Source organism: Bubalus bubalis, chromosome 3, assembly GCF_019923935.1.
Source record: "Bubalus bubalis isolate 160015118507 breed Murrah chromosome 3, NDDB_SH_1, whole genome shotgun sequence".
NCBI lineage: Eukaryota > Metazoa > Chordata > Mammalia > Artiodactyla > Bovidae > Bubalus > Bubalus bubalis.
Window position 1 is genome coordinate 86117803 of NC_059159.1, and position 14502 is coordinate 86132304.

Consider the following 14502-nt stretch of genomic DNA (forward strand, 5'->3'; position numbering starts at 1 on the left):
CTGTAAGCAAGTTGTTGCCATTATCACTGTTGTTTTCAGCGAGCAGTTACCCTGAGCTACCCTCAATCTCTGAGGCCCTGCATCTGGCTGAGATCTGAGACTGAGTAAGAAAGCCTGTCGTGTGACTCAGGTCTCACTTATCTCCCACTGCAATTCTACAGCAGAAGCTGCCGAAGAGAAAACGGCTGCCTGCCCTGAAGCAGGTGGCTGCTGCCTCACCTTCTGGGTCTGTTCCTTCCACGGCTCTTTCTGCAGCAGAAGAGGCATGCTACTGGGAAGGAGAGTGAGAGCCTCCTGCAGAGTGACCCTGTGTAATGGACTCCTGCCAAGCAAGCTTGATGCTGGCCCAGCTGGGCCCTTTTCCTGATGCCATGGCAACCAACTGGCACTGAGGCCAAGGAGGAGAGGGGCAGCGTGATCTGCCCATGCAACCACTGCGGCTGCAAATATCAGCAACAAGAAGTCCAAAGCCTACGGCAAAGAAGAAACAGGGTTAGGTCACAGACTTTAACTGCAAAGTACCACGTGTTCACACACAGCTCGCATCAGGAGGAAATGTTATCTTCCCCCTCGCCGAAGCCTTCCTCCTGCCCCTCCCCTCCCCCAGAAGAGGAACTGGATGGGATACCAGACCATTTCCATGCTTAATGAAGAGACATTCTGGGCTTTCAGAAGGTTTGAAGGATCCTCTTTCGTAAGTAGAGAAGGCCCAACAGTTTCATTATTATTGTTCTAACATTTCAAGAGGAACATAATTTATTTAATGCCTAATCATACTGAGATCCAAACATTCCTCCTCTGTTTTGGTGTTTTCAAAGAGATTTAAAAATTAATTAAGAGAGATATGAACAGGGATATTAAGGTTTATTATCATGTGGCCAAAACTTAAAAAATATGTATAGTATATTCTGTTTTTGAACAGAAACAACATATGACTTTCCATATGCATTAAAAAAATCTGTTTAGAATCCATGCATTTAGATTTTATAGACTAGACACGTAGAAATGGTGATAACAACGGCTACCTCTGAGTTACTGCATTACTGTGATTTAAATGATTCTTTCTGCTTATTTATATTTTCTAAGTTTCAAAAGATTTTTGTAAGAAAGCAGAGAAAGTTAATATAAATGTTGGAAATAAGAAGAAAGCTCAAAAAAGGCTTAAAAAGTACCCCTCAATCTCTTAAAATGCCTAATCTCATTAATGAAAATTTCAAAAAGACACACAGCTCTGGAGAAAAGCTGGGCAGAATATCAAACAATATCCCAGGTTACACATATTTTACTCACACAAGTAAACAGCAGATCTATGAAACATGGCTATGGGGAAAAAAAAAAAAATGCACAGCTGAGTCAAGAAAATGGCAAGAATAGGAAAGTGCTTCCTTCATTTTTTTTCATTAATCTTTATTTTTTCTGGTCTTATTCACCTAATACTAGTGATGGTTAACCTCTTTGGGTCATAGATCATTTTCAGGTGGGGTGCAAATTCCCCTTCAATATGTGCATCTAAGTACTGGCACAAACACAGATTACTTGCACACACTTCAGGAACCCCTTCAAACCAGGTGTTTAAAGCCAAGCTCTGGACCACGGTGGAGGCCAGAGCCCTGTACCACACAGTCTTTGTGGGATCCAGCTCAGGTGCACAGGACCCTAGATTCCCCCCTAGCTAGAACTTCTGTGTGCTGCCTGTCAAGGGAGGTGTTCTGCTGAAAATATTTTTCAAAGGGCAGCTGTGGGCATCTTCAAGATTCTGGTAAGAACACCCATTTCCTGTGATGTTAGAGAATTGTCATCCTTGTTTCCCAAAAATAAAGGGAGAAAAGAGAGCTGCAAGCAGCAACATGTTCCTCTTTTGGGAGACTAAATATACTCTGTATTTTAAGAAAGCCACAAATGACTGCTCTAGACTGTACCTCATCAAGAGCCACGTTCTGAACAGACGTTGACTGGTAAGCAACATTTCTGATATAACCCATCAGTTCCAAGAGCCACTCCATTCTCTTCAACACGCCTGAAACAAAAGGACATGTATTACCAGACCATGGTTTTTCTTTGCAATGTAAGATAGATCAACAATAATTATCATAACTAAAGCAAACGACCCGCTGAGGACTCTACAACAGTTACAAGTCCTCTTATGCTACCTGAGACTTGTTCTCACTCAAGAGAGATTTTTTTTTGATACTGTTCACATCAGATGAGCTTATTTTGGTCTTTATTTTTAAAAGCTAAATTTATTCTTCAAACCTGATAAAATGGTCAAATGCATTTAATGGAATTTCTAAACACTGGGAGAAACTGGGCATGCCCACGGGTTAGTAGTATTAAATCTTTGATAATTAATTGTTCTTATAGTCCTCCCTTGCTTAAAGTTCTCAATTTATGACAAAATCATACAGAATACCTATCCTAAAGACATTAAAAAAAGCGCCAAAACCAAAACCCAGCTGTAGTAGGCTAAATAGAGAACAAACATTAACATAAATATTATTTTTTCCTTTCAAAAATGAGGATTCCCAGCACAGCAAAGACTACTTGGAAAGATCTTCAAAATTTAGTGCATGAGGAAAATGGCACTGTGTTTGTGCCGGTACTTACACGCACATATTGAAGGGGAATTTGCACCCCACCTGAAAATGATCTATGACCCCAAAGAGGTTAACTACCACTTGTATTAGGTGAATAAGACAAAAAAAGAAAAAAAGATTAAAAAAATGAAGGAAGTACTTTCCTACTCTTGCCATTTTCAAAACTCTTGCCACTTGAAAATTCAAACTAAATTTGAAGGCCAACTGGTTCTGACCAAAGGCAATATCAAATTTGTTTCTTTCAAGTATCTTCATGCTTAATTCGGAGAAGGTAATGGCACCCCACTCCAGTACTCTTGCCTGGAAAATCCCATGGACGGAGGAGCCTGGTAGGCTGCAATCCATGGGGTCGCACAGAGTCAGACACGACTGAAGCGACTTATCAGCAGCAGCATGCTTAATTGGGAACACCTAAGGTGAGCACCGAAGAATTGATGCTTTTGAACTGTGGTGTTGGAGAAGACTCTTGAGAGTCCCTTGGACTGCAAGGAGATCCAACCAGTCCATTCTGAAGGAGATCAGCCCTGGGATTTCTTTGGAGGGAATGATGCTGAAGCTGAAACTCCAGTACTTTGGCCACCTCATGCGAAGAGCTGACTCATTGGAAAAGACTCTGATGCTGGGAGGGATCGGGGGCAGGAGGAGAAGGGGACGACAGAGGATGAGATGGCTGGCTGGCATCACTGACTCGATGGACGTGAGTCTGAGTGAACTCCGGGAGTTGGTGATGGACAGGGAGGCCTGGCATGCTGCGATTCATGGGGTTGCGAAGGGTCGGACACGACTGAGCGACTGAACTGAACTGGTTTTCTACCGGATAAATATACTTCTGAGGTCGAGTGAAAAAAATCTCATTTTTCATCACAGGTTCACTGTTCATTGGGCAGGCACTAATGTGCAGGAGACAACTATCTCAGTTGCCAGCGAGGAAGAGGAATCAAAATTTCCTACATAATCTTGCAAAGAGTATTTAAACTGCATTTGTCAGTCTTCTCTCATAGCCTTCAAAATACAAGAGATGGGGAATATGGCTTACAAGGGCCTTCTAGTCACGTCCAATCTGATCAGGACCTGAACACAGATTTGGAAAATTACAAGCATATGACCAAAGGCATGGAGGAGAAATGAAGGAGCTCCCTATTTATTCTTTTTTCTCCTATTAATTTTTAACTGGAGGATAACTGCTTTACAATACTTGCTGACCTCTGCCATACATCAACATGAATCAGCCACTGGTACACATTTATACCAGTGGGTGGGAAGGGGTGGGAGAGGGGAGGGGGTTAAGAAGGGAGGGGAGGTTAAGAAGTGCTCTGTGACAACCCCTTCAAGTTGTCACAGAGCAATGGGCTGAGGGAGCCCTCTCTTTAGATGATTGCTGCTGCTGCTGCTGCTAAGCCGCTTCAGTCGTGTCCGACTCTGTGCAACCCCATAGACGGCAGCCCACCAGTCTCCCCGTCCCTGGGATTCTCCAGGCAAGAACACTGGAGTGGGTTGCCATTTCCTTCTCCAATCTTTAGATGATTACAGCATAAATGTCTAAAATGGCCTAAAAGTTGCACCATTCATTAGCAGAGCTTCAGGCCTGCAGTTTCTGGCGTGAGGATGTACTCAGGGTGTCCAGATATTATTCTTCTCACCCCTGAGAAGTTCTTCTCTAGAAAAACTATTTAATTTGTGGTTGCTGCTTTCTTTTTCTGTTTGTTAAATGACCACCCAAAAGCCATGTTCATGCAAACATCAGGCAGAATCCATTAGCATCCATCTGTTTGAGAAACAGAAGCAGGCAGATTCAACCTGATAAACCTGCTTATGTCTCTGTGGGCCTGGAGGGCCAAATATGAGATCCAAATCTCCAACAGAATTTATTCTCACCTCCGAAGAGTTGATGCTGTGAGCTGTAATTGTGCTTTTCTATCCCAGGTGCTGCTCATTTGGGGGTAACAAGTTCTCACCTGTGTCAAGAAGCCCTAACCTAGTTTTTAAGTTGAGGAAACAATGATAACCTCAAAGAGATGGTAGGCATGTTTGTCTGTCCCGACGTGCTCCCTGGCAGGCCTTACCAGTGTTGGCGTGGCTCACAATCCGTGCCTGGTATAAGCTGTGCAGCGTCATCCAGGCCAGTGTGTCTTTTTCACGGTGCCGGACAGCAACACTGAGCACATCAGTCAAGCCCATCAAGGGGAATCGTCCTTGAGAGACCAAGTAGAGCCTGACAAAGGCAGCCTTTTCTAGGCTACTCTGCAAAAAAGCAAATTCTTCAGTTGCTATTAAATTAACTGAAGTTGTTACAGGACCTTGGGGCAAGGGCAAAAGAGAAAGGGTGAGTTTGAAGCTGATTACCACTCCAAATGCTAAAACTGTTTCTTTCCTGCACTGTGAAACCTATCTGCCTGCGTGCTGTCTCAAAATGTACCTATAGACAGTTGTGATGTCACCTTTTGTTTTCTCATAAAAACCATCAATGATTTCAAGGGTCAACTGGTGAGGATATTTAGTAAAGACAAATAATAACAATGATAACCAACAAATACAGTACTTACAATGTGCCAGGCATATTTGAAGCACTTAACCTGTGTTAATTTGGCATTTCACAAAGTTTGGTACACAGACGTCTGGGGGACCCCAAGACCCTTTTAGAAGAGAGGGTCTGTGAGGTCAAACTATATTCATAATAGACCCCAAACAGGAGTAATATTCATTGTATTTTTTACTGACACTGGCAATTTTTTTAAAAAGCTAGTTTCATTTAAAATATCCTTGTAAACAATAAAATTACTAGTTTTGTTAAACCTCTGCCCTTGAATACACATCTCTGTAATGTTCTGCATGACCAAGTGGGAAGTATCCATAAAGGTTTGTGCTGCTCCCCCGAGTGTGATGTTCGTCTCAAGGAGAAAGTTGTGAGAGTGAGTTGTGAGCTGAAATAGCCACTCTTTTCACAGACCCCCATTTACTTGAAAGAATGATTGATAAACAAACGATGGTTATGAAAACTGAGTATTTGATTATTTTTTAAAAGTGAAGGAAGTGAGACTGCCATTTCCAAGGAGAATACTTGATAGCAGTTACTGCCAATGACAAAATGTGTGCTTTTAAGCGAAAATTAGATTTTTGGAAAATCTGTATCTGCTACTATGACTTTGGCAGCTTCCCAAGATACATGTAAGACATATATGCATAAAAGACTTTTCTGATGAGGTTGCCGGTAATAGTGACAAATACGATGTTTTGATGTTTATAATGAAATGTATCAACATTTGGAAGATTTTCAAAATTTAGTGACTCAATATTTTCCAAATGACCAATATATCTTACAGATCTTGCAATAGTATCTTATAAAATCATGCATTGGTAAAAAATCCACAGTGCAATGGACCAATGGATTTTACTGTAACAGAGTATGTGAAGTTCACTGATCTGCTTTCAGATTCCACACTGCAACTAACCTATAAGAAATCACCACTTGGTGAGTTTTGGTACAATATCAAAGAAAGATATCCACATGTTATCTGAAAAGACTACTAACACTCTTTCCCATTCTACCTTTGTATCTGTGTGAGGCTGGGTTTTCTTCACACACTTCACCAAAATGACATCACGACAGATTGAATGAAGTAGCAGCCTTGAAAATCCAGCTGTCTTCTATGAAGACACTGAGGAGACTTACAAAATGTAAGACAATGACACTTTTCTAATTTTCTAAACTAACCTGTTTTTTGGAAAAAAAATTTTTTCTTACATGTTAAGATGCAATGGATTTATTACTACTTTTAAGTAATGTTCTAAAAACTTTCTAGTTTTAATTTCTAATATGGTAAACATTGACAAATATAACCCACATAAACAAAAGCTCTTTGAAGTCCCTGATAATTTTTAAGACACTAAAATGGCCCTGAGACCAAAAAGTTTGAGGACCACTGTATTAATCATTTCATTCTCATAGTAGCACTGAGAAATAGATTACTATTATCACGTCCTTTACAGATGAGGAGACTGAAGCACAGAAGTTAGGGAACTTGCTTAATGACACAGAGTAAGAACTGAAACCCAAGGAGTCTCAGCTCTTCACCTGTACTTTCTTATCTCTATTTTTTCTAGAAATGAAGAGAAAAACACAGGGCTCAGCAGAACACATACTCTTTGGGGGACATCAGAACACAATTTAGAATGTTCTAGTGACAATGTTCTGAATGGCACTTTAGAAATGCAAGTGAGTAACATAGCCACTTTGAGCTTTAGGTACTACAAAGTAAATTATATTAACTTCCAACTATACAACATGAATATAATAACAAGATATAATACATTACATGAATGCAATAATTATGATAATGTTATTACTGAATCCTTGCCTTGGGTCAGGCACTTTTCCAAAACTTAACATAGATTAAGTCATTTAACTCTCAAAACGACCCTAATAGGTATGCACTATTATTTCCTTTTTATAGATCAAGAAACCGAGCCAGAGAGAGAATATGACACTTAACCAAGGTCACATTGCTAGTGAATTAGAGACTGGATTTCACACCTGGGCAGTGAGGCACCAGAGTCCATTCTCTCAGGCATTTCCTTATTAAATTACTTGGGCTGTGCTGTGCTTAGTCGCTCAGTCATGCCCGACTCATTGCCGCCCATGGATTGTAGCCTGCCAGGCTCCTCTGTCCCTGGAATTCACCTGTCAAGAACACTGGGTGGGTAGCCATTTCTCCAGGGGATCTTTCTGGAGAATTCAATGGACAGAGGCTACAGTCCATGGGGTTTTGGAGAGTCAGACACAACGGAGAGACTAATGCTTTTTACCCATAGGGAACACTAAAATGTTCTTGACAAAGTGCGATTCGTTAGGCTGAAAAGTTATCATTCATCTGTCCATTTATACTACTACATATATACAACGGAATATATATTACTCAGCCTAAAAGGGAATGAAACTGGGTCATTTGTAGAGACGTGGATGGACCAGAGACTGTCATACACAGTGAAGTGAATCAGAAGGAGAAAAATGCCATATATTAATACATATAAATGGAATCTAGAAAAACAGTACAGCTGAATCTGTTTGCAAGGCAGAAATAGAGAACAAATGTATGGACACTAAGAAGGGAATGGGGAGGTGGGGTGAATTGGGAAACTGGGATTGACACATATACAGTAGCATGAATAAAACAGATAACTAATGAGAACCTACTGTATAGCACAAGGAATTCTACTTAATGCTCTGTGGTGACCTAAATGGGAAGGAAATCCAAAATAGAGTGGATATAGGTACACAACATATAGCTGATTTATTTCTCTGTACAATAGAAACTAGCACAACAATGTAAAGGAACTATGCTCCAGTTGAAAAAAAAGTTATTCATTCATCTACCCATTTATACTACTGCATATCCAACTGTACTAGGCTGGACATGAGACCCCTCAGTGAAAGAGAGAGTTTCCTGAAATTGGTCAGTAACTAACAAACATGAAACAAAGCGAGCTTCAGCCAAAAGGACACTATAACCATATCAATTGTAATACCCATTTCAATAATGAAAAAACACATGGATATGTTATTACCTCAGTAATCTGGGCAACTCGATTGGCTTCATCATCTGTCATTTCCGAGAGGCACTTTGCTACACTGATATACAGCTCTAGATCATTTTTCTGGTGAAGAAAAATCCCAAGCATGTCAAAATACAGTATAAGATAATATGCATATTCTCACTGCTCTGACAAATCTTTAGCTTTGCTTATCTCCATGAACAGCGGTTGATGAGATTTTAATTTTAACCAAGCCAAAACCCGTGGCCAATTTTTTATCATTTATACAGCATCTTTCCTGTTATTTGGTGTATTTTGTTTGCCTGTACTTTTTTCTCCTGATCAGAACCCATCATTCTAGATGGATTTTCTACTTCTTTGCACAACTACATTTCAGAAGTCTGTTGGAGGAGGGGCAAAGCTAGTATTAAGTCACCTGATGCAAATGTTAAGTGTGTTGGACAATACGCCCAAGGATTCCTCAGGTGTAAGGGTTTCTGAACTTGCTCATCTTCTACAGGCATTTGGTAAAAGACTTGAGAGCAAATTTCCTGGTGCTACACTGGTTAACCTGCTTCAAAGCGTGCTCAAAACTTTAGTTCTAAATTTTCAACCTTGATTTAGATTTTGGAAGCAAACATTCTTAGTGAAGAATGTGGTTATTTCTTGCTAGTCTTCCTACCACATTCTTAAAAACATATACCTCTCCGCTTTGCCAAAAAGGCTTTAAAGAATCCCAAACACAAATTGTCAGGAATGCAAATATTTTTGTTCCTCACCCGAATCTTATTTGGCAGAAGGTCAAAAATTTTCCTAGTAGCTTCGCTGAGCAGACTCCAGAGGTGGTGGGAAGGGCTGGGCAGTTTCATGGCCTGACTCAGGCCCTGTAAGGCACTTGGGCGTAACTCAGGACTGGAGAGTGGGGAAGCTGCTTTAAAAACTGCCACCATTAAGCTTTCAACAAAACCCACGATCTGTTCATCAGAGACATGTTTTATCCATGAAGGCACAGATAGGAGAAGGTATTTCTTGACATTCAGCTGAAAGAGAAACCGAAGAGGTCAGATGTAAACAAGCAAGTCTGGGTTTGTAATGCTCAAAACCTCTAGGTCATCACCGTGTCTGAGAGTAAAATTCAGGTTCAGGTTCAGGTTGCTTCCTAGACCCCCATTTCCCCACAGCTTCATGGGCCAATGGACCAACAGTGCCTGTGATGTTAGCTGCTGCAGTGATTTCTGATCTAGGGTGCTTGCGTGGATACATGGTATCTGCCAATCCATCTGTGAACTACTCATCTCAAATCTTGGGTCTTTCCGGTGAGGGGAATAAATGCTACTTCTCCAAGTACATAACAGTTGCTATTCAGTCTTAAAAGGTCACATTCTCTAGCTAGAAAAGCTACTGGAGATGAAGGCTCGACTGCTGGAAATTGGCTAAACAGAATATTTGGTATTATTCATTTCTTCTTCTGAGAAAGCATGAGAAAATAATCGGTGGAACAGGAGTTCTGGGGCCAGTTCTGAGCCAAGAAGAACCAGTCGAGCATGTGAAACTGACCATAGTGTCTTAGAGTTCAGGATAGCTAAGAAGGGGTGCGGTAATGACAGCTATGAGCCATAGACTGTAAGGAAGCAGGCTTCAGAAATTCTTAGAAACGTTAAGTATGATACTAAAGGAGCAGCAAGTCTGAAAGAAGTGTTTTATAAAATAAAATCTGACAAAAATCGGTAAATTTCTAAAAAGATCAATGTAGCTGCATGAGTTACACAATATTTCACGTTAAAGAACATGCCATTTCAGAACTTATTTTTTAAATGAGAAGGTACATAATTAAAAAAATGAATATACAATTTGTTAATTAACAAAGATAATAAGGTTCCTAATCAAAGACGAATGTTAAAAAAAAAAAGGACAGATTTAAAGGAGAAATGGAGGGATAACTAAAACCTAGAAAAATATCTGAGATCAAGAAAACAGGCAGTTAGAATTATAGATGATTTAAAAGGAACGAAGCATTAATAGAACAGTGTTCAAAGCACAGGCTTTTGAGTCAGCCAGTGTTTCCATTGATGAGCTATATAAGCTTTGCTTAACCTCTACTTGCCTCAGTTTATCAACCTGTAAAATGGAAACAATTAAAAAAAATCTACTTCTCAGAGGTGAAATAAGTCAGACACAAAAGTTTTCATATTGTACGATTCCATTCTAAAGAATTTCTAAAATTTATATGAAATGTAAATGTATATGAAAGTTCTTCAAAGTAACAAAATTATAGAGACCAAAAGAAGATCAATGGTAGCCTGGGTCTGAGATTGGGAGTGGGGATTAACTATAAGTAGGCACAATGGAATTTTTTGAGGTGGTGGAAATGCTATTGATGATGGATGAAAATGTATAAATGTACTGCTGCTGCTGCTAAGTCGCTTCAGTCGTGTCCGACTCTGTGTGATCCCATAGACGGCAGCCCACCAGGCTCCCCCGTCCCTGGGATTCTCCAGGCAAGAACACTGGAGTGGGTTGCCATTTCCTTCTCCAATAAATGTACTAAGACTCATCAAATTATACACTTAAAATAGCCATATTTTATGGAACATAAATTATAACTCAATAGAGCTGTAAAAAAATTAGCCTATCAGGGCTGTACATATGCATGCGTGCTCAGTCGCGTCCAACTCTTTTGTGACCCCATGGACTGTAGCCTGCCAAGCCTCTCTGTCCATGGAATTCTCCAGGCAAGCATACTGGAGTGAATAGCCATGCTCTTCTCCAGGGGATCTTCCCGACCCAGGGATCAAACCCATGTCTCTTTTATCTCTTGCACTGGTAGGTGGATTCTCTACCACTAGTGCCACCTGGGAAGCCCCTGTCAGGGTTGAAGAGAGATTAAATTTGATGACTGACAGTGTTCGCTGAGTGCTTACCAGCAGGAGAAACGTAACAAGTGCTCATTAAATGGCAGCTAGATGGGAGCTGCTTGGAGCAGACAGGTAACAGCAGCTACAGATGTCAATAACACTGCCTTTCAATTAAGAAGAATTAGGAGATATAGGAAAACTTTTTTTTAAAAAAAGCACAGAGTAGAGACTAAAGTCAAAAGACAAGGGCTTTTTCAGGAAAGACTACTGTCCTCCACTTTTGATACTAGCATTCTTTTGGGATTCCAAATAATTTGACCTGGGAAGAGAAAAGGAGCCTCGTCTAACTTCTTTGTGGTTAACAAAGCTTTGGGGTTCTTAATCTGGCAGGGAGATTAGTAAAGTGAGTAACAGACTACTTGGAAGATTAGCCAGGGCAATTTGAAAATGTTTGGGCACAATGTTTAGCCCTGGAAATGCACCTTAAAAACAAGCAAAGTAACAGAGTGTTCTGTTGCCCAGGTGCCTATTGAAATTTATAAGGAATTCCAGAAGACACTTGAGTGTGGGCAGTTCAGCAGACAGTATAGTGATCTGGAAACCCTAAGAGAGCCTCCCAGGCTTCCAGGAGTTGAGAACTTGATGTAATGATACTAAGCTATTGACCCCTTTTACCATTCTCAAGTAAAAGTAAAAAGTAGTGCCCATGAGAATCTACATGTGTTAATAAAGAGATCTATATCAGTTTTTAATGCACTCATGAATTACAATAAAGATGATTATATACATAAAAAAAGATGAAATAATAAGAGAGCTTTTCACCATTCTCAAAGAATTAAAGCCTCCAGCAATAGAAGAATTTAAAAAAGGAGATCATTTAGTTCATAATCAATTGGTGAACCTCTAAGGAATCATGGAATATGCTTTTTTTGTCCTAACTTGAAATGTAACCGAAATGATACATCTTTGCTTATGTCATATCTTTAAATAATCTCACCCCATTCTTCCTACCTACCCTTAGTCTATACCCTGGAAGCTGCTGCCACTTCTGTCACAAAGACTAGGCTGGATCACGTCTTCCTCAGCACTTTACTCAAGCGGAACACCTATGGACAGAGATATCCTGCTCTCTCCCCCTACACCCTCCTACGTACACCCTCTGGGGTCTCTAATTTGATGCCTAATAAAATCCTACCAAGCTTTCAAGGCTCACCTTAATTGCTGCCTTTCTGTGAAAGGGAGGGATGAGGGATTGTTTATCCAAAGCATGTAGATTTGCCTTTCTTTTAATCCCTGCTGTAATGATTATGTAGATCACATAAACAAATAAACCCAGGTTCCAGTAACTCTACAACATTCTACCTATGTGGTCCTGAGAAAGGAACTTGAATATCTCTGATCATTTCCCCCTTTTCTTGTAATAAACATGAGAAGCATGAAAAGTCGAAAGCATCCATGGTGATGGCTATGGCGGAGTTTCAAGTCCCACAATTTCCCAATCTCCTGGCCAGCTACTGTCAATTGCTCACTCTTTGTGAGATCCCACTTGTCCACTCTCGACTTTGAGAACTCATACCCAAATGAATGTTGATCTCCCCCACAACAACTATACCCTCCTGTTGCTCAACACCCTTAATTACTACTCACACTCAGACCATGGATCAGAGGTGGCATCACCCACATTCCCAACAGTACAGTGACATTCTGGGAGGACTGTGCCTGGGTCACCATGAGTTCAAGACATAGTTGCTGAATCTCTTCACCTGAAAGGGAGGAAGGGGGAAGAATATCTGTAATGTAGGTAGGTGCCTCTTGTAACTCATGTTTAGGTTTTAGTGTTCCCAATAACACAGCTAAATGTAAAAGAACTTTTGTATGATGTCTAACAGTAACAGAACTTCAGCAAACCATAAAGTATTTCAAGAGACGTTTTTAGTTGTGAAGCAAATGAATATATCTACTGGATTAGAGGCCTACGTCTTGGAACTGTTAAGAATCTTGAACTAGCTTGGCAAATTTCTCTTACAATGTCCAGACAAATCTAAAGACTCAAATATTATTAAAAATTTGAGAAAATTCTAGCTAAAAATCTCATTTCTGTTTTTTTTTTTCCTCCTCTCCACCTTGCAATCAGCACATAGACAAATCCAGATCTGGAAGGATTTAAAGAGGTCACATTCTCTAATGATCCAGTCTTTTTTAAGCCTGATCTCCATCAGCAGATACATCTTCCTAACCTGTCAGGAAGCATTTAACAGGAGGCTTCCTGTGTGCTGTTTTGGATCTGTCAGGAATTCTCTGTTCTTATTAATTCCTGAATATTCAGGAATTAAGAGGAGAGGCAAGCCTCTCCGGGGACTGAGGAATCCAGGCATTTCCTTCGTTAGTTTTTCTATTCCGTGATAAGTACCCTCTTCCTTTTTATGAACCATATGGTAAAAGTGGTTATTTACAACTCTCTCTTTCATATGGATGACCTCATGTTTTCTTGGTAACTTGTAAGTTTTGATTTTATCTCTGCTGAAAATAGCTATCTTGTAGTATAAATATCTACACAATGTTGAATAAAACACCTTTGCTCCATCAGAGCTCTGGTCCCCGTGTCTGTCTTTCTTTCTCTCTCTCTCTCTCCCCCTCTCTTTTTTAGGCTGATCCCCTGGAGTGCAGAGGCTCTCTGAGTTCACTTTCCTGCCTGGGCTTCTAAGACCCTCTCGAGAAGGCGCTCTGCACCTTCACCCCATTGAGAGGGCGCCTGAGGCCTTCGTGAACAGAGCAAGCCCCGTGAAGGGGCTTTATTGGCTTTCTGTGTAAACCAAGGAATATCAGCCTCTTTCTCTCCTTTACTTTCTTATCATCGACTCCGGACCACCAGGTTCCAGTCCATTAAAGGACCTCAACACTAACCAGGCCTTTTCTTCTTTCTACTAAAATACCAACATCTTCAACATAGCACATAAAAGTGGGGAGGGGCAGGGGAACATAGTTTTCAAACGAAATCTGTGGATATATAGTATGGTGACACCATATCTTACATAGGATTAGGTTCAAATGAAAGCATTCAAATGAAAAGCTGTGTTTAGTTAAAATCATCTTTGATTATCCTGTAAATTGCACATAAATTATAGTATACAAATCTTTTTGTATATCATATGTAAGTAAGCACCTACTGTAAATAATAGAGCACTCATGCAAATAAACATATATATAATCCATAACTTATAGCACTGTTAAAGTTGTTCTTGCTCCCTCTTTTTTGGAGTTGGGGGTGCAAATATTGATATATGAAGCTAAATTTCCATATGCTAATATGCTAGCTCCATCACAGAATTTGCTTTGGACAAACAGAGGTGTGCATTCCCTTTACCTCTCACCACAAAGTACCCAGGATAAACAGAATAATCTGTCTACATCTAACCTCTGGAATTTGTGAATATGTTCCCTTGCTTGGCAAAGGAACTTTGCAGATGTGATTAAGGTTAAAGACCTTGAGATGGGGAGATTATCCTGGATTATTCAAATAGACC

The 14502-nt window shown here is 40.2% G+C and overlaps 1 protein-coding gene and 1 long non-coding RNA gene across 7 annotated transcripts in view; one reads left to right on the forward strand and one right to left on the reverse strand.

Annotated features, from left to right (window-relative positions):
* Positions 1-14502, reverse strand: part of FOCAD (focadhesin) — a 301517-nt gene that overhangs the window by 4684 nt on the left and 282331 nt on the right. For all 5 annotated transcript variants that reach the window (XM_044939795.2, XM_044939797.2, XM_044939796.2 and 2 more), the window contains 6 exons: positions 12626-12741; positions 8903-9163; positions 8157-8246; positions 4658-4835; positions 1920-2017; positions 220-471 (listed from right to left, as the gene is read on the reverse strand). In XM_044939795.2, coding sequence (XP_044795730.1) covers positions 220-471; positions 1920-2017; positions 4658-4835; positions 8157-8246; positions 8903-9163; positions 12626-12741 — 995 coding nt within the window. The remainder of the gene's footprint in view (positions 1-219; positions 472-1919; positions 2018-4657; positions 4836-8156; positions 8247-8902; positions 9164-12625; positions 12742-14502) is intronic.
* Positions 4786-12184, forward strand: LOC123332787. Of its 2 annotated transcripts, XR_006549818.1 has the most exons (5): positions 4786-4917; positions 5915-6063; positions 6158-6269; positions 6696-6807; positions 12000-12184. It is a non-coding gene; the product is annotated as an uncharacterized LOC123332787 (long non-coding RNA). The 2 variants fall into 2 exon arrangements; XR_006549819.1 differs by lacking the exon at positions 6696-6807.